The 27,816-nt window shown below is 40.3% G+C and overlaps 1 protein-coding gene across 1 annotated transcript in view; it reads left to right on the top strand.

Moving 5' to 3' along the window:
• The window catches only part of flt4 (fms related receptor tyrosine kinase 4), a 228,676-nt gene that overhangs the window by 95,996 nt on the left and 104,864 nt on the right, over positions 1-27,816 (top strand). Inside the window, exons 4-5 of the mRNA XM_061927512.2 lie at positions 13,831-13,964; positions 14,052-14,217. Of these exons, the coding sequence (XP_061783496.2) occupies positions 13,831-13,964; positions 14,052-14,217 (300 nt within the window). The remainder of the gene's footprint in view (positions 1-13,830; positions 13,965-14,051; positions 14,218-27,816) is intronic.

The raw sequence follows: 27,816 nt of genomic DNA, 5'->3' as shown, positions 1-27,816 counted from the left end.
AAAAAATCACAAGACTATTTCATCTCTACAGGCCTGTTTCATGAGGGGGGGTACCCTCAATCATCAGGAGATTTTAATGGGAGCATTCGCATACCATGGTTTATATAGGGCACAGAGTGGGTGGGTACAGGCTGGTGTAGGGGCGTGGTGATTGGCTCATGTGTTACCTAGGAGGTGTTTCCGTCTATGGCGGCATGCTGTTACAATTTCGCTGCGCTTGTTGAGGGATGACAGGTCTGGACGGTAAATAATAAACAGTTTCTCTTTCAAGCATAGGTTGCATCTACCACTATTGTAAGGTGTGCAATAGTGGTAATAAAAGATGCAACCTATGCTTGAAAGAGAAACTGTTTATTATTTACCGTCCAGACCTGTCATCCCTCAACAAGCGCAGCGAAATTGTAACAGCATGCCGCCATAGACGGAAACACCTCCTAGGTAACACATGAGCCAATCACCACGCCCCTACACCAGCCTGTACCCACCCACTCTGTGCCCTATATAAACCATGGTATGCGAATGCTCCCATTAAAATCTCCTGATGATTGAGGGTACCCCCCCTCATGAAACAGGCCTGTAGAGATGAAATAGTCTTGTGATTTTTTTTTCCCACACATACATATATTGCGCTCTACTATGGTATCGAGCACTATTTTTTGGATAACCTTATTAAGACATATATATATATATATATATATATATATATATATATATATATATATATATATATTTATATATATATATATATATATATATAATGCATTTAGCCATCCATCCATCTTCTTCCGCTTATCCGAGGTCGGGTTAATTAATTAATTAATTAATTAATTAATTAATTAATGTATTTAGCATTTTTTTAAATAAAGAAATATCAAAATGGCCCCCATTTCAGTATGGGGCCCTCGGTGGAAAAAGTCTACACTGATATAAAATATTGGAAACTCTCAAAATAAAGAGAACATATACTTAAAACATAAACAATGTTTGGTAAGTCAGTTCATTAAAAAAAAAATAATTAAGGTAGAAAATGGATGGATGGATGGATGGATGGACAACAACAACAATAATAAACACTGTTAAATGTGTATCTGAATATTAATATTTTCATTCAGGCACAATTTTTGACATAGGTTATGCAGTTACACAATCGTATTATTATTATTATTTGTATTCTATTCTTACATGGGGGAAAAAACAAGTACAAAAATGTAAAAAAAGAGCAAAAAAATTGGTATGTAATGAGAAAAAGCTAAGATTTTCTAACTAATAATTAATATTAACATGCCGTATTTTTCGGACTATAAGTTGCTCCGGAGTATAAGTTGCTCCGGAGTATAAGTCGCACCGGCCGAAAATGCATAATAAAGAAGGAAAAAAACATATATAAGTCGCACTGGAGTATAAGTCGCATTTTTTGGGGAAATTGATTTGATAAAACCCAACACCAAGAATAGACATTTGAAAGGCAATTTAAAATAAATAAAGAATAGTGAACAACAGGCTGAATAAGTGTACGTTATATGAGGCATAAATAACCAACTGAGACAAGCCTGGTATGTTAACGTAACATATTATGGTAAGAGTCATTCAAATAACTATAACATATAGAACATGCTATACGTTTACCAAACAATCTCTCACTCCTAATCGCTAAATCCCATGAAATCTTATACGTCTAGTCTCTTACGTGATTGAGCTAAATAATATTATTTGATATTTTACGGTAATGTGTTAATAATTTCACACATAAGTCGCTCCTGAGTATAAGTCGCACCCCCGGCCAAACTATGAAAAAAACTGTGACTTATAGTCCGAAAAATACGGTACTTAGTCACCTATAATACATAGCGGACACAATATCTGTTTTTAGCATTTTATTCGCATATAAATAAAGGCCATATTGATATTTTTGATACTTTGATTGTATAGTAACGGCCATTGGTGGAAAAAGTTTGGACACCCCCTTGAACTAAAGTGTCATAAGTTCCGACATTTTGATTTGAGAATTGACAGAGCATAAAGATCTGGTAGCGGTGGTATCAATATTTCAGTATCGATACGCATATCACTATTAAACGCTATTGTCTGTACATCTCCTCTTAAATACAATTGGCCAACATCTACTTGCTGAGAAGCAAATACAGTGGTACTCTGGTTTACGATTTTAATTGGTTCGGTAACAGAGCTCGTAACCCAAAATACTTGTATCCCAAACCAACGTTCCCAAGTGAAATGCATTTTTATTCCATGCTGGGCGCCCCTAAAAACACCATAAATTTATCGAAATGTAAACTTGAATGTAAAATAATTTCTTATTAGAAACAATTACTTGTAGATAGCAAATATTGTATCAAAAATTAATTAAAATCATTTTAATTGGATCTTGGCGCCCCCAAAACACGTCAATTTTAAGAATGTAGGAATGCTGTTATGGAAAAAAAAGAATTGTTTAGATAAGAGTAGATAAAAGAGTAGTGCAAAACAATGTAATACAAACGACTGTATTAGTTGTGTGAAATAATGTAATATTAAGGTAAATAATTTACATATTCCAGCAGCCTGAAGAAGACTTTGAAATTGTTTTAGGCTATTTAGACTGGTGTCTTGCCGTCTCATTACATCCAACATGTACAATGAGCCACATTAATGAAGACGGATGCCTGGTCAATAAGGCTGAGATAGCAGCGGGTAAGGAAATTGAAAAAGCTGATAATCCAATCAGAGTAGTGGGGGAGAAGGGTAGACGCTTTTCAGGCAATGTGCTGGGAGGGTCACAAAGCTGCAACGTCTATAAAGGTCTAAGCCTCAGCAGGACGGCTGCTAATGGTTTCCAATGGTTGAAAAACATAGTTATTTCGAACTCTTGCTACAAGCTAATGATAAAAAAATCCAATGTTTTTGAGCGGCAGTAATGGGGTTGACTATACCACCTCGCGGGGAGGTAGCCTGTAACTGAAAACATAACAAAAAACCGAGACACTGTTCCTATCTATAAATAATCATGAGTTGAGGTTCTACTGTATAAAAAAACAATGGTAAAAAAAAACCCAGGTCATTATCAGTTATAAGCGTTGTTTTCAAAGATACACAAAATCTAGTGCACACACTCTGTCATGTTTTTATTTGATACTTTCTTTATTTCATTGAATATCATCCGTTTCTCAGCACGACCCTTTGCACTCACTCGTTTTGTTCCCATCCATCCATCCATCCATCTTCTTCCGCTTATCCGAGGTCGGGTCGCGGGGGCAGCAGCTTAAGCAGGGAAGCCCAGACTTTCCTCTCCCCAGCCTATTTCGTCCAGCTCTTCCCGGGGGATCCCGAGGCGTTCCCAGGCCAGCCGGGAGAGATAGTCTTCCCAGCGTGTCTTGGGTCTTCCCCGTGGCCTCCTACCGGTCGGACGAAACACCTTCCTAGGGAGGCGTTCGGGTGGCATCCTGACCAGATGCCCGAACCACCTCATCTGGCTCCTCTCGATGTGGAGGAGGAGCGGCTTTACTTTGAGCTCCCCCCGGATGACAGAGCTTCTCACCCTATCTCTAAGGGAGAGCCCCGCCACCCGGCGGAGGAAACTCATTTCGGCCGCTTGTACCCGTGATCTTGTCCTTTCGGTCATAACCCAAAGCTCATGACCATAGGTGAGGATGGGAACGTAGATCGACCGGTAAATTGAGAGCTTTGCCTTCCGGCTCAGCTCCTTCTTCACCACAACGGATCGATACAGCGTCCGCATTACTGAAGACGCCGCACCGATCCGCCTGTCGATCTCACGATCCACTCTTCCCCCACTCGTGAACAAGACTCCGAGGTACTTGAACTCCTCCACTTGGGGCAAGATCTCCTCCCCAACCCGGAGATGGCACTCCACCCTTTTCCGGGAGAGAACCATGGACTCGGACTTGGAGGTGCTGATTCCCATCCCAGTCTCTTCACACTCGGCTACGAGCCGATCCAGTGAGAGCTGAAGATCTTGGCCAGAGGAAGCCATCAGGACCACATTATCTGCAAATAGCAGAGACCTAATCCTGCAGCCACCAAACCAGACACCATCAACGCCCTGACTGCGCCTAGAAATTCTGTCCATAAAGGTTATGAAGAGAATCGGTGACAAAGGGCAGCCTTGGCGGAGTCCAACCCTCACTGGAAACGGGTCCGACTTATTGCCGGCAATGCGGACCAAGCTCTGACACTGATCATACAGGGAGTGAACCGCCACAATAAGACAGTCCGTTACCCCATGCTCTCTGAGCACTCTCCGCAGGACTTCCCGGGTACACGGTCGAAAATGCCTTCTCCAAGTCCACAAAGCACATGTAGACTGGTTGGGCAATCTCCCATGCACCCTCAAAGACCCTGCCGAGAGTATAGAGCTGGTCCACAGTTCCACGACCAGGACGAAAACCAAACTGTTCCTCTTGAATCCGAGGTTCGACTATCCGGCGTAGCCTCCTCTCCAGTACACCTGAATAGACCTTACCGGGAAGTTGTGTTTTGTTCCCATGATTGGAAAAACAAAGTTATGCCTTGCTAGCTACTCGCTATTGCTACACTGTAAAAAAATAAATAAATAAATACAATTTAAAAAAAAGGGCTGGGGGGCGGGGTTTGGTGGTAGCGGGGGTGTATATTGTAGTGTCCCGGAAGAGTTAGGCATGCATGGGATTCTGGGTATTTGTTCTGTTGTGTTTATGTTGTGTTACGGTGCGGATGTTCTCCCGAAATTTTGTTTGTTATTCTTGTTTGGTGTGGGTTCACATTGTGGCGTATATTAGTAAGAGTGTTAAAGTTGTTTATACCGCCACCCTCAGTGTAACCTGTAAGGCTGTTGACCAAGTAGGCCTTGCAGTCACTCATGTGTGTGTACAGAAGCCTCATACAACATGTAACTGGGCTGGCACGCTGTTAGTACAGGCAGTGCCATCACAGCACGCCCTTATTAGTGTTGTTTGGGTGAAAATCAGCAGACATTCGAGAGAATAGTTGCCCTGAAATACGGGAATCTCCCGGAAAAATCGGGAAGGTTGGAAAGTATGACGCTGCCAAGCGCCATTCATATAAAAACTCGCGGGCCGCACTAACATTAAATGTTCTTATTAAGGTGCGGGCCGCATGTCTGAGACCCCTGGTTTATACATAGCACAAAGCAAAAAAAAACCTTGTATGCAGTGTTATTTCATTTTAAATTTCAAAAGAGTTTTGTGGCTCCCATTGTTTTCTTAAATTTGTGAAACGGGTCAAAATGGCTCTTTGACTGGTATAAAGTTTGCCGACCCCTGAGCTAGACCCTTTAGTATTTTATACTTAAGTAGTAAAACCTTAAAGTCGCATCTTAAGTGCACAGGAAGCCAGTATAGGCGTAATATGATCAAACGTTCTTGTTCTTGTCAAAAGTCTAGCAGCCGCATTGTTCTCTTTCATTGCGACTGACTCGAGGCAGTTTAGTTTTCATATTTTTCTGTCAGCACTTTTTTGAGGTCACGACCCTCAAACACTAAAGAAAAGTAGAGTAAAGCTTTAGGAATGTGTGTCACCACTGTGCACATATTGATAATGTCTCAATAGGTCACTAGTCCAAGCATTGTACTGGACTACATGCAGGACACACGGCCATACTTGCCAACCTTGAGACCTTCGAATTCGGGAGATTGGGGGGGTTGAGATGTGGGGGGGGGGGCGAGGTTTGGTGGTAGCGGGGGTGTATATTGTAGCCCGGAAGAGTTAGGGATAGAAGGGATTCTGGGTATTTGTTCCGTTGTGTTTATGTTGTGTTACGGTGCGGATTTTCTCCCAAAATGTGTTTGTCATTCTTGTTTGGTGTGGGTTCACAGTGTGGCGCATTTTTGTAACAGTGTTAAAGTTGTTTATACGGCCACCCTCAGTGTTACCTGTATGGCTTTTGATCAAGTATGTCCTGCAGTCACTTTCGTATGTATGCAGAAGCCGCATACAACATGTGACTGGGCCGGCACGCTGTTTCTATGGTGGAAAAGCGGACGCTAAAGGCAGTGCCATCACAGCACGCCCTTAATATTGTTGTCCGGGTGAAAATCGGGAGAATTGTTGCCCCGGGAGATTTTCGGGACGGGCACTGAAATTCGGGAGTCTCCCGGAAAAATCGGGAGGGTTGGCAAGTATGCACACGACTCAAATAAGAGGCTCCAACTGGGAAAAAATATATCATTTTGTTTTATATTTGCTGATTGGCAACCCTAAATTGGCCTGAGTGTGTGAATGTGAGTGTGAATGTTGTCTGTCTATCTGTGTTGACCCTGCGATGAGGTGGCGACTTGTCCAGGGTGTACCCCGCCTTCCGCCCGAATGCAGCTGAAATGCACCCCCCCGCGACCCCGAAAGGGACAAGCGGTAGAAAATGGATGGATGGATGGAAATAACTGTTACTTTGAAATGTTGATATTGCAGTGAGTCAGCACTTATCTGTGTCAAAAACATTTGCTCTTAAACTGACGAAAGCTACAGGGAGAGATTTGAATCTGGTCAGCAGATCTTTGGTTTGGCTTTCTGGACCTGGTGTTTAGTTTCTCTTTTCGTTGGGAGGTTTAAACAAAACAATTTCACAGCAAAAACCCTCCTCCTGTTTGATTATCAAAGCAGCTCTTGTTTTATTAGGACCACACTTGTTCACTTTGCCTCGGTATAAGCCCAGAGACTATCGGGTTTAACGTTTCATGAATTAAGGATTCAACGTGGTTGATAAAAGGTAAGCGCGTGGAAGTCCATTCATGTTTTTCATTAATTGGAGAGATTATTTTCTAATGAGATATAAAGGAGCTGTGAATAGAATGGCAGACGAAAAGGTCAGCGATGATAAGGACAGAAAAATGAGTTTTGCTGCGAACCTTCTCTTTACAGCGCCCGCACACATTATTTGAATGTTTTACCATGTCTCCATATCGATCTAGTCAATGTCTCTAAGGGTGACATTGCACATTTTAAACCCCTCATTAATATTGGCCACGCAACATTGTTTTGATACTGCAGATAAGAGGTGTCAAACTTGTTTTCATCACCAGCCACACTTGTGATTTGTTTGCCCTCAGAGGACTGGATCTCACTTTGAAACAATATAATTTTACAACTTCATTGTCTCCATCCTTTGCTACCAAAGTGGTATATGGCTATCATGTGTCAAAGTCAAAATACTGGAGTAATTAAGGCATTTTACAATGTGTCATATACCCTACACTGCAAAAACTGAAATCTAAGTAAGATGAAATATCTCAAATAATGGTGATATTTGCTTATTTTCTGTCTGATAAGATAATTCTTCTCACTAAGCAGATTTTATGTTAGAGTGTTTTACTTGTTTTAAGGGTTTTGGTCCTAAATGATCTCAGTAAGATATTACAGCATGTTGCTGAGATTTGATGACCTATATTGAGTAAAACATGCTTGAAACTAGAATATCAACTGATGCAAAGTTGTGTCATCAACACTCACAAGTATAAAACTATTTTTTGAAAGTAATAATTTCTTACTTCAAGCATGAAAAAAATATCATGATGCCGAGCGCATATCATTATGTCAAGATAATGGCACGAGCATTAACTTAATTTAAGAATACTTTTCAACATATTGAGCAAAAAGATCTCTTTTTTTTCTACCAAGAAAAGTACACTTGTTATTAGTGAGAATATACTTATTTTAAGGTATTTTTGGGTTCATTGAGGTTAGCTAATTTTACTTGTTTTGGAAAGTCTTGACAAGCCAAATTTTCTTGTTCTATTGGCAGATAATTTTGCTTACCGTATTTTTCGGAGTATAAGTCGCTCCGGAGTATAAGTCGCACCGGCCGAAAATGCATAATAAAGAAGGAACAAAACATATATAAGTTGCACTGGAGTATAAGTCGCATTTTTGGGGGAAATTTATTCGATAAAACCCAACACCAAGAATAGACATTTGAAAGGCAATTTAAAATAAAAAAAGAATAGTGAACAACAGGCTGAATAAGTGTACGTTATATGAGGCATAAATAACCAACTGAGAACGTGCCTGGTATGTTAACGTAACATATTATGGTAAGAGTCATTCAAATAACTATAACATATAGAACATGCTATACGTTTACCAAACAATCTGTCACTCCTAATCGCTAAATCCCATGAAATCTTATACGTCTAGTCTCTTACGTGAATGAGCTAAATAATATTATTTGGTATTTTACGGTAATGTGTTAATAATTTCACACATAAGTCGAGTATAAGTCGCACCCCCGGCCAAACTATGAAAAAAAACTGCGACTTATAGTCCGAAAAATAAAGTTCACATAAAATACCCCTAATTTTTTTTTTTTCTTGTTTTCGAACACTGACTATTTGCAGTGTACACATATGATTACACCATGGTTTACTCTTTTATGTATTATTTACTACGGAGAAAAAATAATCAACAAACTCTTGATTATTACTATATTACAAACATTTATATATACACTTATTCTTTCACTATCAGGCACGTTCACCATTAGCTTTCACTGTGCTCTGCTTCTTCCCACTTCTTTTCAGACATGTTACATTTTGCAACCTTAAACGAGATGTATTTTAATGTAACTTTTTAAAGTGTGTTAAAATAAACTAAGCCATTACTATAACCATTGATTTTTTTTTTTTTTGGTTTGTTTATTTCAAACGTGGAAACGAGATTGCACAATAATACAGAACATAATTACAGTGCCACACAAAGTTCAACATGTCCGAAAAGGAGTAGGAACAACTACTACTATTACACCTTGAATACAGGACGTTAAAGAAAGTAACATAAACATATACGAACATAATGACGATAACTAATTTCACATAATAAGAATATTAAGGAGTTACAATCTACAGTGCATCTGGAAAGTATTCACAGTGCTTCAGTTTTTCCACATTGCGTTATGTTACAGTCTTATTCCAAAATGGAATAAATTAATTTTTGTCCTCAAAATTCTAGACACAATACCCCATAATAACAATGTGAAAAGCTTTTTTTTTATTTTGCAAATGTATTTAAAAAAAAAGCATTCACAGCCTCTGTTCAATACTTTTACTGCAAAAACGGATATCTAAGTAAGATGAAATATCTCAAATAAGGGTGATGTTTGCTTATTTTCTGTCTGATAAGATAATTCTTCTCACTAAGCAGATTTTATGTTAGAGTGTTTTACTTGTTTTAAGGGTTTTGGTCCTAAATGATCTCAGTAAGATATTACAGCTTGTTGCTGAGATTTGATGACCTATATTGAGTAAAACATGCTTGAAACTAGAATATCAACTGATGCAAAGCTGTGTCATCAACACTCACAAGAATAAAACTACTTTTTTAAAGTAATAATTTCTTATTTCAAGCATGAAAAAAAAAATCATGACTTTGACACAATTGTGTCTCATAATTAAAACAGATGACAGCCAATTGGACTTTGCTGTTTTATTTTCAATGAAACAAGAGAAAAGATGTACTCATATAGTAGTACAGTTGGCACAGTACAGTAAACTGACAGTTAATATTTAAACATTTGACATTTCAAACAATTTTGAACAGAAATAGTTCATGCACATTCAGATAAATTCTTCAAAATTACAAAAAAAAAAAAAAAAAAATTGGCTGGGGGCCGGGCTGTAAATATATATATATATATATATATATATATATATATATATATATATATATATATATATATATATATATATATATATATATATATATACATATATATATATATAATCCTTGCGCACTAATTGACTGAAAGAGCACGCACTTGGCGCGATGATGTCATGTTATCGATGGAAAAATGCATTTTTAGACAATATGATTTGCCTGAGCGGCTAGTAGACCCCGAGAGTAACAAGCAGTTGCCTTGTTGCCTTTCCATTAAGAACAATAAACTAGTTTTTAGTTTAAGTTTGCTGGTTTCAAGAAATGTAATGCCCAGCGCATATCATTATGTCAAGATAATGGCACTAGCATTTACTTAATTTAAGAATATTTTTCAACACACTGAGAAAAAAGGTCTCATATTTGTTTTTTCTACCAAGAAAAGTGCACTTTTATTAGTGAGAATATACTTATTTTAAGGTATTTTGGGGTTTATTGAGGTTAGCTAATTTTACTTGATTTGGAAAGTCTTGACAAGACACATTTTCTTGTTCTATTGGCAGATAATTTTGCTTAGTTCAAATAAAATACCCCTAATTTTTTTTTTTTTCTTGTTTTTGAACGCTGACTTTTTGCAGTGTATTTACAGCGAGCGTCTCATCAGCAACAGCTGTGATCAGTGTGCGCCAAAGCAAACTAACAAGCTGATGTCACAACTTGACATGCATTTATTTGCGTTGCATTGACATCAATGGTCAAGCGGAACAGCCCCCCCTGCCCATGTTGCACCAGCCCCCCCTGCCCATGTTGCATGTGGTTGAAGGAGAGTGGAGTGGGTCAGTGAGGCGCACTGCCAGGTCTCCTTGCACTGCAAAAAGTCAGTGTTCAAAAATAAGAAAAAAAAATACAAAACTTAGGGGTATTTTATTTGAACTAAGCAAAGTTATCTGCCAATAGAACAAGAAAATTTGGCTTGTCAAGACTTTCCAAAACATGTAAAATTAGCTAACTTCAATGAACCCAAAAATACCTTAAAATAAGTATATTCTCACTAATAACAAGTGCACTTTTCTTGGTAGAAAAAAATAATATGAGACCTTTTTGCTCAATATGTTGAAAAATATTCTTAAATTAAGTAAATGCTAGTGCCATTATCTTGACATAATGATATGTGCTCGGCATTACATTTCTTGAAACCAGCAAACTTATACTAAAAACTAGTTTATTGTTCTTAATGGAAAGGCAACAAGGCAACCGTTTGTTAATCTCGGGGTCTCCTAGCCGCTCAGTCAAATCATATTGTCTAAAAATGCATTTTTCCATCGATAACATGACATCATCGCACCAAGTGCGTGCTCTTTCAGTCAAATAGTGCGCATACATACAGCCCGGCCCCCGGCCAAAATTGTTTTGATTGTAATTTTGAAGAATTCATCTGAATGTGCATGAACTATTTCTGTTCAAAATTGTTAAAAATGTCACATGTTAAATGTTTAAATATTAACTGTCAGTTTACTGTACTGTGCCAACTGTACTACTATATGAGTACGTGTTTTCTCTTGTTTCATTGAAAATAAAACAGCAAAGTCCATTTGGCCGTCCTCCGTTTTAATTATGAGACACAGTTGTGTCAAAGTCATGATTTTTTTTTTCATGCTTGAAATAAGAAATTATTACTTTAAAAAAGTAGTTTTATACTTGTGAGTGTTGATGACACAGCTTTGCAACAGTTGATATTCTACAAACCCAGTTTCCAAATGAATTGGGAAATTGTGTTAGATGTAAATATAAACGGAATACAATGATTTGCAAATAATTTTCAACCCATATTCAGTTGAATATGCTACAAAGACAACATATTTGATGTTCAAACTGATAAACATTTTTTTTGTTGCAAATAATCATTAACTTTAGAATTTGATGCCAGCAACACGTGACAAAGAAGTTGGGAAAGGTGGCAATAAATACTGATAAAGTTGAGGAATGCTCATCAAACACTTATTTGGAACATCGCACAGGTGAACAGGCAAATTGGGAACAGGTGGGTGCCATGATTGGGTATAAAAGTAGATTCCATGAAATGCTCAGTCATTCAAAAACAAGGATGCGGCGAGGGTCACCACTTTGTCAACAAATGCGTGAGCAAATTGTTGAACAGTTTAAGAAAAACCTTTCTCAACCAGCTATTGCAAGGAATTTAGGGATTTCACCATCTACTGTCCGTAATATCATCAAAGGGTTCAGAGAATCTGGAGAAATCACTGCACGTAAGCAGCTAAGCCCGTGACCTTCGATCCCTCAGGCTGTACTGCATCAACTAGCGACATCAGTGTGTAAAGGATATCACCACATGGGCTCAGGAACACTTCAGAAACCCACTGTTAGTAACTACAGTTGGTCGCTACAGCTGTAAGTGCAAGTTAAAACTCTCCTATGCAAGGCGAAAACCGTTTATCAACAACACCCAGAAACGCCGTCGGTTTCGCTGGGCCTGAGCTCATCTAAGATGTGACTGATACAAAGTGGAAAAGTGTTCTGTGGTCTGACGAGTCCACATTTCAAATTGTTTTTGGAAACTGTGGACGTCGTGTCCTCCGGACCAAAGAGGAAAAGAACCATCCGGATTGTTATAGGCGCAAAGTTGAAAAGCCAGCATGTGTGATGGTATGGGTGTGTATTAGTGCCCAAGACATGGGTAACTTACACATCTGGGAAGGCGCCATTAATGCTGAAAGGTACATACAAGTTTTGGAGCAACATATGTTGCCATCCAAGCAACGTTACCATGGACGCCCCTGCTTATTTCAGTAAGACAATGCCAAGCCACGTGTTACATCAACGTGGCTTCATAGTAAAAGAGTGCGGGTACTAGACTGGCCTGCCTGTAGTCCAGACCTGTCTCCCATTGAAAATGTGTGGCGCATTATGAAGCCTAAAATACCACAACGGAGACCCCCGGACTGTTGAACAACTTAAGCTGTACATCAAGCAAGAATGGGAAAGAATTCCACCTGAGAAGCTTAAAAAAATGTGTCTCCTCAGTTCCCAAACGTTTACTGAGTGTTGTTAAAAGGAAAGGTGATGTAACACAGTGGTGAACATGCCCTTTCCCAACTACTTTGGCACGTGTTGCAGCCATGAAATTCTAAGTTAATTATTATTTGCAAAAAAATAAATAAAGTTTATGAGTTTGAACATCAAATATCTTGAATATGGGTTGAAAATGATTTGCAAATCATTGTATTCCGTTTATATTTACATCTAACACAATTTCCCAACTCATATGGAAACGGGGTGTGTAGTTTCAAGCATGTTTTGCTCAATATAGGTCATCAAATCTCAGCAACAAGCTGTAATATCTTACTGAGATCATTTAGGATTAAAACCCTTAAAACAAGTAAAACACTCTAACATAAAATCAGACAGAAAATAAGCAAATATCACCCTTATTTGAGATATTTAATCTCACTTAGGTTTCAGTTTTTGCAGTGTGCCTGATTATCGCCTCTGACAAGGTGCCACAGCAGCGTCCACACAAGTAACCGTGGGGGCTGATCAGAAGCAGATGAAGTTGCAAACATCAATTAGAAGCCAGTGCCATGCGGGGTGAGAGGGTGGGCCACATGTGGACGCAATTAACCAGCAGATGGTGGCCCTTGAACCTGTCCCCTCTGCGCACTATATACCCACACTCACTAAAACTCTGCACACCCCTTCGCTCCATATTGCCCCGTGATATCAGCTCGCCCGCTTGCCTGCCAAGAGTTATGCATTATTTGTGTGTTCGTTTCTCTGGCGGGAGCCTTGTTCGCCCGAGAAAAATAAAGGAAAAAACGAAGTACGCAGTTTGCCGTAATACATCATCTGTGGCTGGCGTACAAAAGCTGTTGGCGACGGCGGGGGAAAAGCGCGAGAGATAAGCCCGCCGGTGTGCACTCACGCTGAGGCAATATGAGCTTTTACGGTGATAACAGCTGCAGTGTGAATAGGTGATACAACATTAGTGCTACATTAGCTGTGAGTCACAAAAAGGGAGGAAAGGTGCTGGCAATGAAATCAAAATTTGGGGACATAGTGAAATGATGCATATTGTAGTAATATCAATAAACCTCCCGTATGGCGTGCCCTTTGGGGTCATTATGAGTGTGATGTATTTGGCTGTTAGTAATGGCTGCCATTACACCAGCGGCTGCGAGAGTTACTTATTAATGGCCTGCTGTTTCTGTTGGCATGCAGACCCCGAGCATCCCTTCCTCAGGAGGAACAGCAACAGCAACAACCTGGAGACCATTTTTATCACACGCTCTTCCACGCACATCATCGTACCGTGTCTGGTCACCGTGCCCGACCTCAATGTCACACTTTACGCGGTTCGTACAAAGACACAGACTTTGATACTCGAATCAAATCAAGTTTTACGTCTAATTGGTTGTACTCATTTTGTTTTATGAGCGCAGTATCCCAAACCTCTGGACAAGAAGGGACTGACGTGGGACAACAAGAGAGGCTGGTCCATTCCCAGGCACATCATCGACAGCGATCCAATGCTCATTGGCCTTGCGTGTGTCGCCAGCATCGGAGGCAAAGAATATCAGTCAGCGAACTACTTGATCCACACTACAGGTAAACAAACAGTCGGTAGCTGCACTGCAAAAACTGAAATGTACCGTATTTTCCGCACTATAAGGCGCACCTAAAAACCACAAATTTTCTCAAAAGCTGACAGTGCGCCTTATAACCCGGTGCGCTTTATATATGGATAAATATTAAGATTCATTTTCATAAAGTTTAGGTCTCGCAACTATGGTAAACAGCCGCCATCTTTTTTCCCCGTAGAAGAAGCACGCGGTGCATGCTGGGATATGTGACGTTTCATTTCCATTTGTGTGTTTATGTAAAGACCCCAAAATGGCTCCTATTAAGTGTGTTGTCTGTCTAATTATAAATAATGCAGACGAGGCGTGTTAACTGAGTTCTCAACGTTTACTCACAGCGTGCTCATAACCACATTCTAACTCCCAGCATACAACAACGCTTCTCAGGGCTACCGCGCATGCTCGTAACTATCGTTGCATGCTGGGTAGTGTAGTTGTTATATTTGCTAGCTCATAACAGCACATTGAGAGACACGCTTACGCGCTTAATTCAATACTCGCCGTCATTCCGGGTGGATTGACAAAAGACCTCCAGCCGCTAGATATTGGTGTCAACAGGGCATTCGAAGCTAGACTGCTAACTGCGTGGGAACAATGGATGACAGAAGGCGAACACACCTTCACTAAGACGAGGAGGCAGCGCCAGACGACGCCAACATCTGCCAGTGGATCGTAAATTTGCCCAACTTTTCACTTCGGACACCGAAGACGAAGGATTTACGAATGAAGAATAACTTCAGAAAGTGAGCGCTATGTTTATTTTGTGTGTTGTGACATTAACGTTCGAGCAACATTATGTTGCTATTGCTCTGCACTATTTTGAATTTTACTATGTTTGTGATTGCACATTTGCGTACATTTTGGGAGTGAACAGAGTTGTTAGAACGCTGGTTTTTAATATATTATTAAAGTTTGACTGACCTATCTGACTGTTTTTTTGACATTCCCTTTAGCGCAGCGTAGGCGCGGCTTATAGTCCGGGGCGGCTTATTGGTGGACAAAGTTATGAAATATGCCATTCATTGAAGGTGCGGCTAATAATCCGGTGCGCCTTATAGTGCGGAAAATACGGTAAGTAAGATTAAATATCTCAAATAAGGGTGATATTTGCTTATTTTCTGTCTGATAAGATAATTCTTCTCACTAAACAGATTGTATGTTAGAGTGTTGTACTTGTTTTAAAGGGGAACATTATCACCAGACCTATGTAAGCGTCCATATATACCTTGATGTTGCAGAAAAAAGTCCATATATTTTTTTAACCGATTTCCGAACTCTAAATGGGTGAATTTTGGCGAATTAAACGCCTTTCTAATATTCACAACGTGACGTCACATCGGGAAGCAATCCGCCATTTTCTCAAACACCGAGTCAAATCAGCTCTGTTATTTTCCGTTTTTTTCGACTGTTTTCCGTACCTTGGAGACATCATGCCTCGTCGGTGTGTTGTCGGAGGGTGTAACAACACGAACATGGACGGATTCAAGTTGCACCAGTGGCCCAAAGATGCGAAAGTGGCAAGAAATTGGACGTTTGTTCCGCACACTTTACCGACGAAAGCTATGCTACGACAGAGATGGCAAGAATGTGTGGATATCCTGCGACACTCAAAGCAGATGCATGTCCAACGATAATGTCAAAGAAATCTACCGTCAGACCCCCATTGAATCTGCCGGAGTGTGTGAGCAATTCAGGGACAAAGGACCTCGGTAGCACGGCAAGCAATGGCGGCAGTTTGTTCCCGCAGACGAGCGAGCTAAAACCCTAGCTTCCCTGGCCTGCTGACATCAACTCCAAAACTAGACAGATCAGCTTTCAGGAAAAGAGCGCGGATGAGGGTATGTCTACAGAATATATTAATTGATGAAAATTGGGCTGTCTGCACTCTCAAAGTGCATGTTGTTGCCAAATGTATTTCATATGCTGTAAACCTAGCTCAGGGGTCGGCAACCCGCGGCTCTAGAGCCGCATGCGGCTCTTTATCGCCGCCCTAGTGGCTCTCTGGAGCTTTTTCAAAAATTTATGAAATATGGAAAAAGATGAGGGGAAAAAAAATATATTTTTTTTTAATATGGTTTCTGTAGGAGGACAAACATGACACAAACCTCCCTAATTGTTATAAAGCACACTGTTTATATTAAACATGCCTCACTGATTCGAGTATTTGGCGAGTGCCGTTTTGTCCTACTAATTTTGGCGGTCCTTGAACTCACCGCAGTTTGTTTACATGTATAACTTTCTCCGACTTTCTAGGACGTGTTTTATGCCACTTCTTTTTCTGTCTCATTTTGTCCACCAAACTTTTAACGTTGTGCATGAATGCACAAAGGTGAGTTTTGTTGATGTTATTGACTTGTGTGGAGTGTTAATCAGACATATTTGGTCACTGCATGACTGCAAGCTAATCGATGCTAACATGCTATTTAGGCTAGCTATATGTACATATTGCATCAATATGCGTCATCTGTAGGTATATTTGAGGTCATTTAGTTTCCTTTAAGTCCTCTTAATTCAATGTATATCTCATGACACACTATCTGTATGTAATATGGCTTTTAATTTGTTGCGGCTCCAGACAGATTTGTTTTTGTATTTTTGGTCCAATATGGCTCTTTCAACATTTTGGGTTGCCGACCCCTGACCTAGCTCATAGTTGTTAGTTTCCTTTAATGCCAAACAAACACATACCAATCGTTGGTTAGAAGGCGATCGCCGAGTTCGTCCTCGCTTTCTCCCGTGTCGCTAGCTGTCGTGTCGTTTTCGTCGGTTTTGCTTGCATACGGTTCAAACCGATATGGCTCAATAGCTTCAGTTTCTTCTTCAATTTCGTTTTCGCTACCTGCCTCCACACTACAACCATCCGTTTCAATACATGCGTAGTCTGTTGAATCGCTTAAGCCGCTGAAATCCGAGTCTGAATCCGAGCTAATGTCGCTATAGCTTGCTGTTCTTTCCGCCGTGTTTGTTTGTGTTGGCTTCACTATGTGACGTCACAGGAAAATGGACGGGTGTATATAACGATGGTTAAAATCAGGCACTTTGAAGCTTTTTTTTAGGGATATTGCGTGATGGGTAAAATTTTGAAAAAAACTTCGAAAAATATAATAAGCCACTGGGAACTGATTTTTAATGGTTTTAACCATTCTGAAATAGTGATTATGTTCCCCTTTAAGGGTTTTGGTCCTAGATGATCTCAGTAAGATATTACAGCTTGTTGCTGGGATTTTATGACCTCCATCTATCCAGCCATTTTCTACCGCTTGTCCCTTTCGGGGTCGCGGGGGGTGCTGGAGCCTATCTCAGCTGCATTCGGGCGGTAGGCGGGGTACAAGTCGCCACCTATATTGACTAAAACATGCTTGAAACTAGAATATCAACTGATGCAAAGCTGTGTCATCAACACTCACGAGTATAAAACTACTTTTTTAAAATAATAATTTCTTATTTCAAGCATGAAATAAAAAAATCATGACTTTGACACAGTTGTGTCGCAAAATTAAAACGGATGACAGCCAAATGGACTTTGCTGTATTATTTTCAATGAAACAATAGAAAATACGTACTCATATAGTAGTACAGTTGGCACAGGACAGTAAACTGACAGTTAATATTTAAACATTTGACATTTCAAACAATTTTGAACAGAAATAGTTCATGATCAATTCTTCAATATTACAATAAAAAAAAAATTGGCCGGGGGCCGGGCTGTAAATATATATATATATTCCTTGCGCCTTAATTGACTGAAAGAACACGCACTTGGCGCGATGATGTCATGCTTTTGATGGGAAAATGCCTTTTTAGACCATATGATTTGCCCTAGCGGCTTGTAGACCCCGAGAGTAACAAGCGGTTGCCTTGTTGCCTTTCCATTAAGAAAAATAGAAAATTAGTATAAAGTTTGCTGGTTTCAAGAAATGTAATGCCGAGCGCATATCATTATGTCAAGATAATGGCACTAGCATGTATTTAATTTAAGAATATTTTTCAACATATTGAGAAAAAAGGTCTAATATTTGTTTTTTCTATCAAGAAAAGTGCACTTGTTATTAGTGAGAAAATACTTATTTTAAGGTATTTTTGTGTTAATTTAGGTTTGCTAATTTTACTTGTTCTATTGGCAGATAATTTTGCTTAGTTCAAGTAAAATACCCCTCATTTTTTGTATTTTTTTCCCTTGTTTTTGAACACTGACTTTTTGCAGTGTGTGAGCATGCTGGAAGAGGCGATGGAATATCAATGAAGGGAAAATGCTGTTGACTGGCATTGGGAATTACAGAAGGCTGTTTCCATCAGCTGCATAACCAGAGTTAGGAAAACTGGCTAAGTTAACTGTTAGGGACGAAGCACATTTGGGTCAAAAGTCTCATGTCTGTTATCATGTTTTGTTTAGTTATGTCCTGTTTGGTTTTTGGACTCTTTTTGGTTCCTGTTTTCACTCCATTGTTTTGTTTCCATGACAACCATTAGTTTCACTTGTTGCACATTTGGACTCACGCACCTGTCACTAATATCTGTCACGACGTGGACTGTGGGGGGTTTGTTTTCCCGAGATGCAAGAGAAACTGGACCGGACGTGGCGTGAAGGTAAGGACATGATTTATTTAACACTAACAAAGGAACAAACAAAAAGCGCGCACAAGGCGGAAATGCAAACTTGACTATGAAACAAAAACTAGCAAAAAGACAAAACTATGGACAAGAAACAAAAACACTTACTGTGACTTGAATACACAAAACTCACGTTACAAGAAACGAGCAGCATGAACTATGGCAGCATGATAATGGCATGAGCAGAGTGAACAGAAGTAATGTCGCCAGTCAACTTCAAGCTTAAATAATACAGACATGATTAGTGACAGTTGCGTGAGTCCAAATGTGCAACAGGTGAAATGAATGGTTGTCATGGAAACAAAACATTGGAGTGAAAACAGGAACCAAAAAGAGTCCAAAAACCAAACAGGACATAACTAAACAAAACATGGTCAGAGACATGACAAAAAGTTAAAATAAAAAAGAAGGGGGATAAAATAATGTTGAATTTTTAAAAATACATCACTGTATGTCTGGTACTTCTTTTGAACACATTTTTTTATTTTTATTTTTCACTTTCATATACGGTACAGGCCAAAAGTTTGGACACACTTTCCCCTCATTCAATGCGTTTTCATGACTATTTACATTGTAGATTATCACAACTATGAATGGACACATGTGGAGTTATGTACTTGACAAAAAAAGGTGAAATAACTGAAAACACATGTTGTGTACTGGTTTCCTCAAAATAGCCACCCCTTGCTCTGATTACTTTTTCGCACACTCTTGGCATTCTCTCAATGAGCTTCAAGAGTTAGTCACCTGAAACGGTTTTCATTTCACAGGTGTGCTTGAAGTTCATCGAGAGAATGCCAAGAGTGTGCAAAGCAGTAATCAGAGCAAAGGGTGGCTATTTTGAAGAAACTAGAATATAAAGCATGTTTTCAGTTATTTCACCTTTTTTTTTTGTCAAGTACATAACTCCACATGTGTCCATTCATAGTTTTGATGCCTTCAGTGACAATCTACAATGTCAATAGTCATGAAAATAAAGAAAACACATTGAATGAGGAGAAGGTGTGTCCAAACCTTTGGCTTGTACTGTATATTAATATTGGAGTTTCTGGGTTTTTTCAAATTTGAATCATATTTTTTACAGTTTAATTTTTTTTCTGTTTCAAATCTTATTTTTTTCCAGATTCAGACTTTTGACATTTACTGCGAGGGGTGTGGAATCATGACAAACAGTTTAACAGAAAGAATAGGGCCCGACCATGTTGCATTCAGGGAATGTAATGTGATGCTATTTATATTTAATAGGTATTGTGTATAAAACCAAGACAGGCACTACATGCAACTAAACACACAACATATATATATATTAGAGATGCGCGGTTTGCGGGCACAACCGCGGAGTCCGCGGATCGGGCGGATGAAATTTTAAAAAATTAGATTTTATCCGCGGGTCGGGTCGGGTCGGGTCGGGCGGTTGAAATAAAAAAAAATTAGATTTCAAATAGATTCAGGCGGGTGGCAGTTAAACCAATTCGGAAATATATATACATAGTTAAATGTTGTTACCCACATACAAAAAACGAGCAGGCACCTGCAGCATATGCCACAACAGAAAAAAAAAAAAAAAGAGACGGACACTTTTACGGAGCGGAGAAGGCCCCCGACGCCTCGCCGGGGTCCGGGACCGAGGCCCCTTCCCCCGAGAGGGCCCCACCGGGAGCCGTAGCTGAGGCGATCCGCGAGAAGGGCCCGACGCACGTCCAGGGTCACCACCGCGCCCACCGCACCGACACCCCGCCTCGTCCGCCTTCGCCGCGGCCGGCGTCACGATCAGCAGGTAAGCAGCTTACCTGCCCGCCACCCTTGTGGCCGGGGGCTCGTAACAGGGGTCACTCCGCGCGCTCCGCCCGCGCAGCTTACCTGCCCGCCACCCCTGTTGCCGGGGGCGCGTAACAGGGGTCACTCCGCGCGCAGTGCGCTCACGAAAGGGGTGGGGCTCACCCTGGTTGATATAGACAGCAGGACGGTGGCCATGGACGTCGGAACCCGCTAAGGAGTGTGTAACAACCCACCTGCCGAATCAACTAGCCCTGAAAATGGATGGCGCTGGAGCGTCGGGCCCATACCCGGCCGTCGCCGGCAGCGAGACGCGTTTGGAGGTGCGCTCAGCGCGGCTCCCATATGATTGCGCACTGGTGTGCGTCTGGGTCGTGACAGCGTGGCACGCGAATGTCTGTGCTGCATTGGATCAGTCTCCTTTCTTTAACAGGCAAAAGCTTTATAACCTCACTAATGCCTTGCATCGTCTATATTAGATATATAACAACGGGCGGGTGCGGGCGGATGGCGGGCGGGTGCGGTTCTGATCAAATGTTACATCGGGTGGATGGCGGATGGTTGACGACTTTCTGATGCGGTTGCGGATGAAATAATTGCCTATCCGCGCATCTCTAATATATATATATATATATATATATATATATATTTTTTTTTTTTTTCTAAATTATTATTCTTTTTTTTTATTTTTTTAACTGTGATTAATATATGACAAAGAGGCTACTATATTTTATCACTTTAATTTGTATTGTCTCATCGTCCCCATGTCCTTCAGCCTCATCAAAGTGCTTTACCCTCTTCAGTATGAACATGCTACATTTAAATCTGCATGGCTGCATCTCTTTTGTCATGACTGTCGTGACAGGTCTGGACTTTGTTTATTTGACCGTTTTCTATATTGTTTCCTTTGCAGGACTCTTGTATTCAGTTTTACGTCCTGTTTGCATCCACCACTTCTCTAGCCTTAGTGCTCTCTCTCTCACCTGTCTTTGATTACAAATCTGGGCACACCGGGTTGCCAATCAGGCGTCTTTACTTGCCAGCCTGTCCTGCAGACAGTGCTGGATCGTTGTTGATTGTTTTGCATGTGCTTGCGTTTGTTTCCTACGCTGCACTATTGCTTTGTGTTTTCGATATTAAATAGATTCTTAACTGCACGCCATCTCCTGTCTCTGTCTTTTCGGGTTTCAGACCAACAGAACTTAACATTTTCTCCCATCCTCTACTCTATTCTATTCGCTATTCTACCGCACTCTTCTTTTTGTTCATTGTGGGGACAATCTGGGAATTCATTCAGGCCCAAATAAGCAACTACATTTTTCGAAGCGAGCCCAAAGTAGTTTATAATAGCACATTTTAGAACATTGGTTTTACTTGGACTCGTAGTACACAAAGACGTTGCGTTCAAGGACAACTAAATAAGGTGAATGCTCGGTGCAATAAAACAAAACGACCTAAATATGCAAAAACTGTGGGATTTTTTAACAGTATGATATTTTCCCAACAATTGTGGCTGTGGTCCTGGGTTTGGGGACCTGTAGCCTACATAAACTATTGCTTTGAACTGCTTTTGTCCCAACGTTCCCTGAAGGCAACTCCTATCCAGGAGATCGCAAAAAGCCGCTGCCTGACCAGGGCTCAGAAAATCTGCAGAGACTCCTCCCAACCCCACCAAGGACTGTTTTCACTGCTGGACTCTAGAAAGTGGTTCCGCAGCCTCCGTAGCAGAACCTCCAGGTTCTGTAACAGCTTCGGCCTTAAGACTCTTGAACGCATCATAATAATCCCCTCAATTCCCCCCAAAAATGGATTAACTCGCTGGAATATGAAGACAATATAACATACATCCATAAACGTGGATGCATATGCAAAAGTGCAATACATTTATCTGTACAGTAATCTATTTATTTATATCTGCACCTTATTGATTTTTTTATCCCGCACTACCATGAGCTAATGCAACGAAATTTCGTTCTTATCTGTACTGTAAAATTCAAATTTGAATGACAGTAAAAAGGAAATCTAAGTCTAAGTCTAAGTCTACACCCTGTAGCTTAGTCTGTTCTGATTCCACGGCCCTCTCAGTTGGTAACACGCACCCCTCGCTAAATTTGGGTCAAAAGTCGGAATCTGAAAAAATAAAAATAAAGAAAGTAAAAATAATATTAGGAAAAAAATATTTGACTCTGGAAAACAAAAACAGAAGCTGAAATATATGAAAGTGAAACATGAATATAAAGAATGTATTCAAAAGAATTACAGGAGTGAATCATAATTATGTTCGATTTGAAAAAAATATTTTTTTAATGCATTTATGTATTATTCAAAATCAAACATCGAAACGTGATTTTTCGGTGTCAACGTTTATTTTTTGTAACCTTTTTTTGGCCCTAATTTAGCTCCACAAGCTAGAAGCGAGATACCCATATTGTATTTAAGAAGGGCATTCCTAAAATTCGAATGAGGACTTTTCTAACTCTTGTTTGATTACGAAATGTATTCTCTTTTGTCCAAATTGAGATTTGAACTACAAACCCCGTTTCCATATGAGTTGGGACATTGTGTTAGATATTCAATTGAATGCACTACAAAGACAAGATATTTGATGTTCAAACTCATAAACTTTATTTATTTTTTGCAAATAATAATTAACTTAGAATTTCATGGCTGCAACATGTGCCAAAGTAGTTGGGAAAGGGCATGTTCACCACTGTGTTACATGGCCTTTCCTTTTAACAACACTCAGTAAACGTTTGGGAACTGAGGAGACACATTTTTGAAGCTTCTCAGGTGGAATTCTTTCCCATTCTTGCTTGATGTACAGCTTAAGTTGTTCAACAGTCCGGGGGTCTCCCTTGTGGTATTTAAGGCTTCGTAATGCGCCACACATTTTCAATGGGAGACAGGTCTGGACTACAGGCAGGCCAGTCTAGTACCCGCACTCTTTTACTATGAAGTCACGTTGATGTAACACGGGGCTTGGCATTGTCTTGCTGATATAAGCAGGGGCGTCCATGGTAACGTTGCTTGGATGACAACATATGTTGCTCCAAAACCTGTATGTACCTTTCAGCATTAATGGCGCCTTCACAGATGTGTAAGTTACCCATGTCTTGGGCACTAATACACCCCCATACCATCACAGATGCTGGCTTTTCAACTTTGCGCCTATAACAATCCGGACGGTTCTTTTCCTCTTTAGTCCGGAGGACACGACGTCCACAGTTTCCAAAAACAATTTGAAATGTGGACTCGTCAGACCACAGAACACTTTTCCACTTTGTATCAGTCCATCTTAGATGAGCTCAGGCCCAGCGAAGCCGACGGCGTTTCTGGGTGTTGTTGATAAACGGTTTTTGCCTTGCATAGGAGAGTTTTAACTTGCACTTACAGATGTAGCAACCAACTGTAGTTACTGACAGTGGGTTTCTGAAGTGTTCCTGAGCCCATGTGGTGATATCCTTTACACACTGATGTCGCTTGTTGATGCAGTACAGCCTGAGGGATTGAAGGTCACGGGCTTAGCTGCTTACGTGCAGTGATTTCTCCAGATTCTCTGAACCCTTTGATGATATTACGCACCGTAGATGGTGAAATCCCTAAATTCCTTGCAATAGCTGGTTGAGAAAGGTTTTTCTTAACCTGTTCAACAATTTGCTCACGCATTTGTTGACTAAGTGGTGACCCTCGCCCCATCCTTGTTTGTGAATGACTGAGCATTTCATGGAATCTACTTTTTTACCCAATCATGGCACCCACCTGTTCCCAATTTGCCTGTTCACCTGTGGGATGTTCCAAATAAGTGTTTGATGAGCATTCCTCAACTTTATCAGTATTTATTGCCACCTTTCCCAACTTCTTTGTCACGTGTTGCTGGCATCAAATTCTAAAGTTAATGATTATTTGCAAAAAAAAAAAAATGTTTATCAGTTTGAACATCAAATATGTTGTCTTTGTAGCATATTCAACTGAATATGGGTTGAAAATGATTTGCAAATCATTGTATTCCGTTTATATTTACATCTAACACAATTTCCCAACTCATATGGAAACGGGGTTTGTATCAAAACTGGCTGGCTGTAATGGATGGACGACTTACACAGTAGATAATCACATGGACTCAACCACCTTAACTCTAAAAGTTTGATAAAAATCAAAAGTGTTTGGAAATCAGACAATAAGACTTAAATGGAAATTAAAATATTACCTTACATTAAAGTTGCCTCTCTTTCCAGACCGTTAAATGAATGAATCCTGCAGCCCACGCAATGGAAAAACAGATAATTTCATCATTAAATTATATTTAGTTATCAACAATTGTTTGCAGATTTAATCTTCACTTTATCCAGGGCAATTAAAAAGGTTGCCATCATAATAAGTCTTGGCAGCAGGTGTGTGCACTACTTTTACCTAATTTCTCATTTTGGAGCCTTTTACGCCCATGGACTCCCAAATGTTTTTAATTAAAGACCCATTAGTCCTTCCCAGAAAATTCCGTGTAACCCTATATAGGCTAGTGACAATGGACACATTTTTTTCTTTATGGAGGAATCTAAAAGCACGAATGTGACTTATGCCTGTGTGATAATCAGTAAAATACACTCTATTGCCAAAAGTATTTGGCCACCTGCCTTGACTCACATATGAACTTGAAGTGCCATCTCATTCCTAACCCATAGGGTTCAATATGATATCAGTCCACCTTTTGCAGCTATTACAGCTTCTACTCTTCTGGGAAGGCTGTCCACAATGTTGCGCAGTGTGTTTATAGGAATGTTCGACCATTCTTCCAAAAGCGCATTAGTGAGGTCACACACTGATGTTGGTCGAGAAGGCCTGGCTCTCAGTCTCTGTTCAAATTCATCCCAAAGGTGTTCTATCGGGTTCAGGTCAGGACTCTGTGCAGGCCAGTCAGGTTCATCCACACCAGACTCTGTCATCCATGTCTTTATGGACCTTGCTTTGTGCACTGGTGCACAGTCATGTTGGAAGAGGAAGGGGCCCGCTCCAAACTGTTCGCACAAGGTTGGGAGCATGGAAATGTCCAAAATGTTTTGGTATCCTGGAGCATTCAAAGTTCTTAACCATAATTCCTCCTCCACCAAATTTCACACTCGGCCCAATGCAGTCCGAATCGTACCGTTCTCCTGGCGACCTCCAAACCCAGACTCGTCCATCAGATTGCCAGATGGAAAAGCGTGATTCATCACTCCAGAGAACGCGTCTCCACTGCTCTAAAACCCAGTGGCGACGTGCTTTACATCACTGCATCCAACGCTTTGCTTTGGACTTGGTGATGTATGGCTTAGATGCAGCTGCTCGGCCATGAAAACCCATTCCATGAAGCTCTCTGCGTACTGCGCGTGGGCTAATTGGAAGGTCACATGAAGTTTGGAGCTCTGTAGCAAATGACTGGGCAGAAAGTGGGCGACCTCTTTGCACTATGCGCTTCAGCATCCGCTGACCCCTCTCTGTCAGTTTACGTGGCCTACCACTTTGTGGCTGAGTTGCTGTTGTTCCCAAACTCTTCCATTTTCTTACAATATAGCCGACAGTTGACTTTGGAATATTTAGGAAAGAGGGAATTTCACGACTGGATTTGTTGTACAGGTGGAATCCTATTAGAGTTCCACGCTGGAAATCACTAAGCCCCTGAGAGCGGCCCATTCTTTGACAAATGTTTGTAGAAGAAACAGTCTCCATGCCTAAGTGCTTGATTTTATACACCTGTGGCCGGGCCAAGTGATTAGGACACCTGATTCTCATCATTTGGATGGGTGGACAAATACTTTTGGCAATATAGTGTAGCTTACGGCAGTGTTTTTCAAACTTTTTTGAGCAAGGCACATATTTAGCGTTGAAAAGAATCCAGAGGCACACCACCAGCAGAAATCATTAAAAAACAAAACTCAGTTGACAGTAAAAAGTTGTTGTCGCAATTGTTGGATATGACTTTAAAGCATACCCAAGCATGCATCACTATAGCTCTTGTCTCAAAGTAGGTGTACTGAAACGACCTGTCGCATCACACCCTGACTTATTTTGAGGTTTTTGCTGTTTTCCTCTGTGTCGTGTTTTAGTTCTTGTCTTGCGCTCCTATTTTGGTGGCTTTTTCTCTTTTGGTATTTTCCTGTAGCAGTTTCATGTCTTCCTTGAAGCGATATTTCCCGCATCTACTTTGTTTTAGCAATCAAGAATATTTCAGTTGTTTTTATCCGTCTCTGTGGGGACATTGTTGATTGTCATGTCATGTTCAAATGTACATTGCCTTTGCTCCACAGTAAGTCTTTGCTGTCGTCCAGCATTCTGTTTTTGTTTACTTTCTAGCCAGTTCAGTTTTAATTTGGTTCTGCATTGCCTTCCCTAAGCTTCAATGCCTTTTCTTAGGGGCTCTCACCTTTTGTTTATTTTTGGTTTGTGCATTAGACACCTTTTTACCTGCACGCTGCCTCCCGCTGTTTTCCGACATCTACAAAGCAATTAGCTACTGGCCGCCACCTACTGATATAGAAGAGTATTACACAATTACTGGTTTGCAAAAAATATTTTCAACCCAAATAGGTGAAATTAGATAATCTCCCACGGCACACCAGACTGTATCTCACGGCACACTGGTTGAAAAACACTAGTTTATATAAAGATCTCAGAGTAAATGCCGTAAGCCAATCAATAATGTTGGTTCCTGCGAAGAATGCTGGTTGAGAATATTTATAGATTACTGTTTTTCGTTGGGTCAGTGTGGAATTTTACAATGCAAAAGTAAATCATATTGATCCAATTCTACTGTACCACTGTTAAATAATTAACATGTGCTACTGGATTTGTTGCTATCCTAATTGTGCATGCCAATTAGTCCCTTTCCGTTTCATCATTTCTGCCCCACAAAAGCTACTCCCTCTTAATGTGTGCCATTACAGTATGTCCACAGAATAAGGACAAATGCCTTGAAGACATAATTAAATGTTGAGAAGACTAAGATGAAGAAGGAACATTTCACTTTTTCTCATGAACTTGTCCCTGCCAAGACCACGGGCTCTATCCAAGGCTTGTATGACTGGTATCGTTCATTTTTAAGTTTGGAGGGTGAAGGGAAAGTCGTAGCCGCGGCTGCTGGCCAAAAGTAACAGCCACATCAGTCAGGAGAACACAGAGAGCCTGTATTCAAGCAGAACATAATGGG

Source organism: Nerophis lumbriciformis, linkage group LG35, assembly GCF_033978685.3.
Source record: "Nerophis lumbriciformis linkage group LG35, RoL_Nlum_v2.1, whole genome shotgun sequence".
Lineage (NCBI taxonomy): Eukaryota > Metazoa > Chordata > Actinopteri > Syngnathiformes > Syngnathidae > Nerophis > Nerophis lumbriciformis.
The sequence above is the reverse complement of the archived record's forward strand: the minus strand, read 5'-3'. Positions and strand labels throughout refer to the sequence as shown.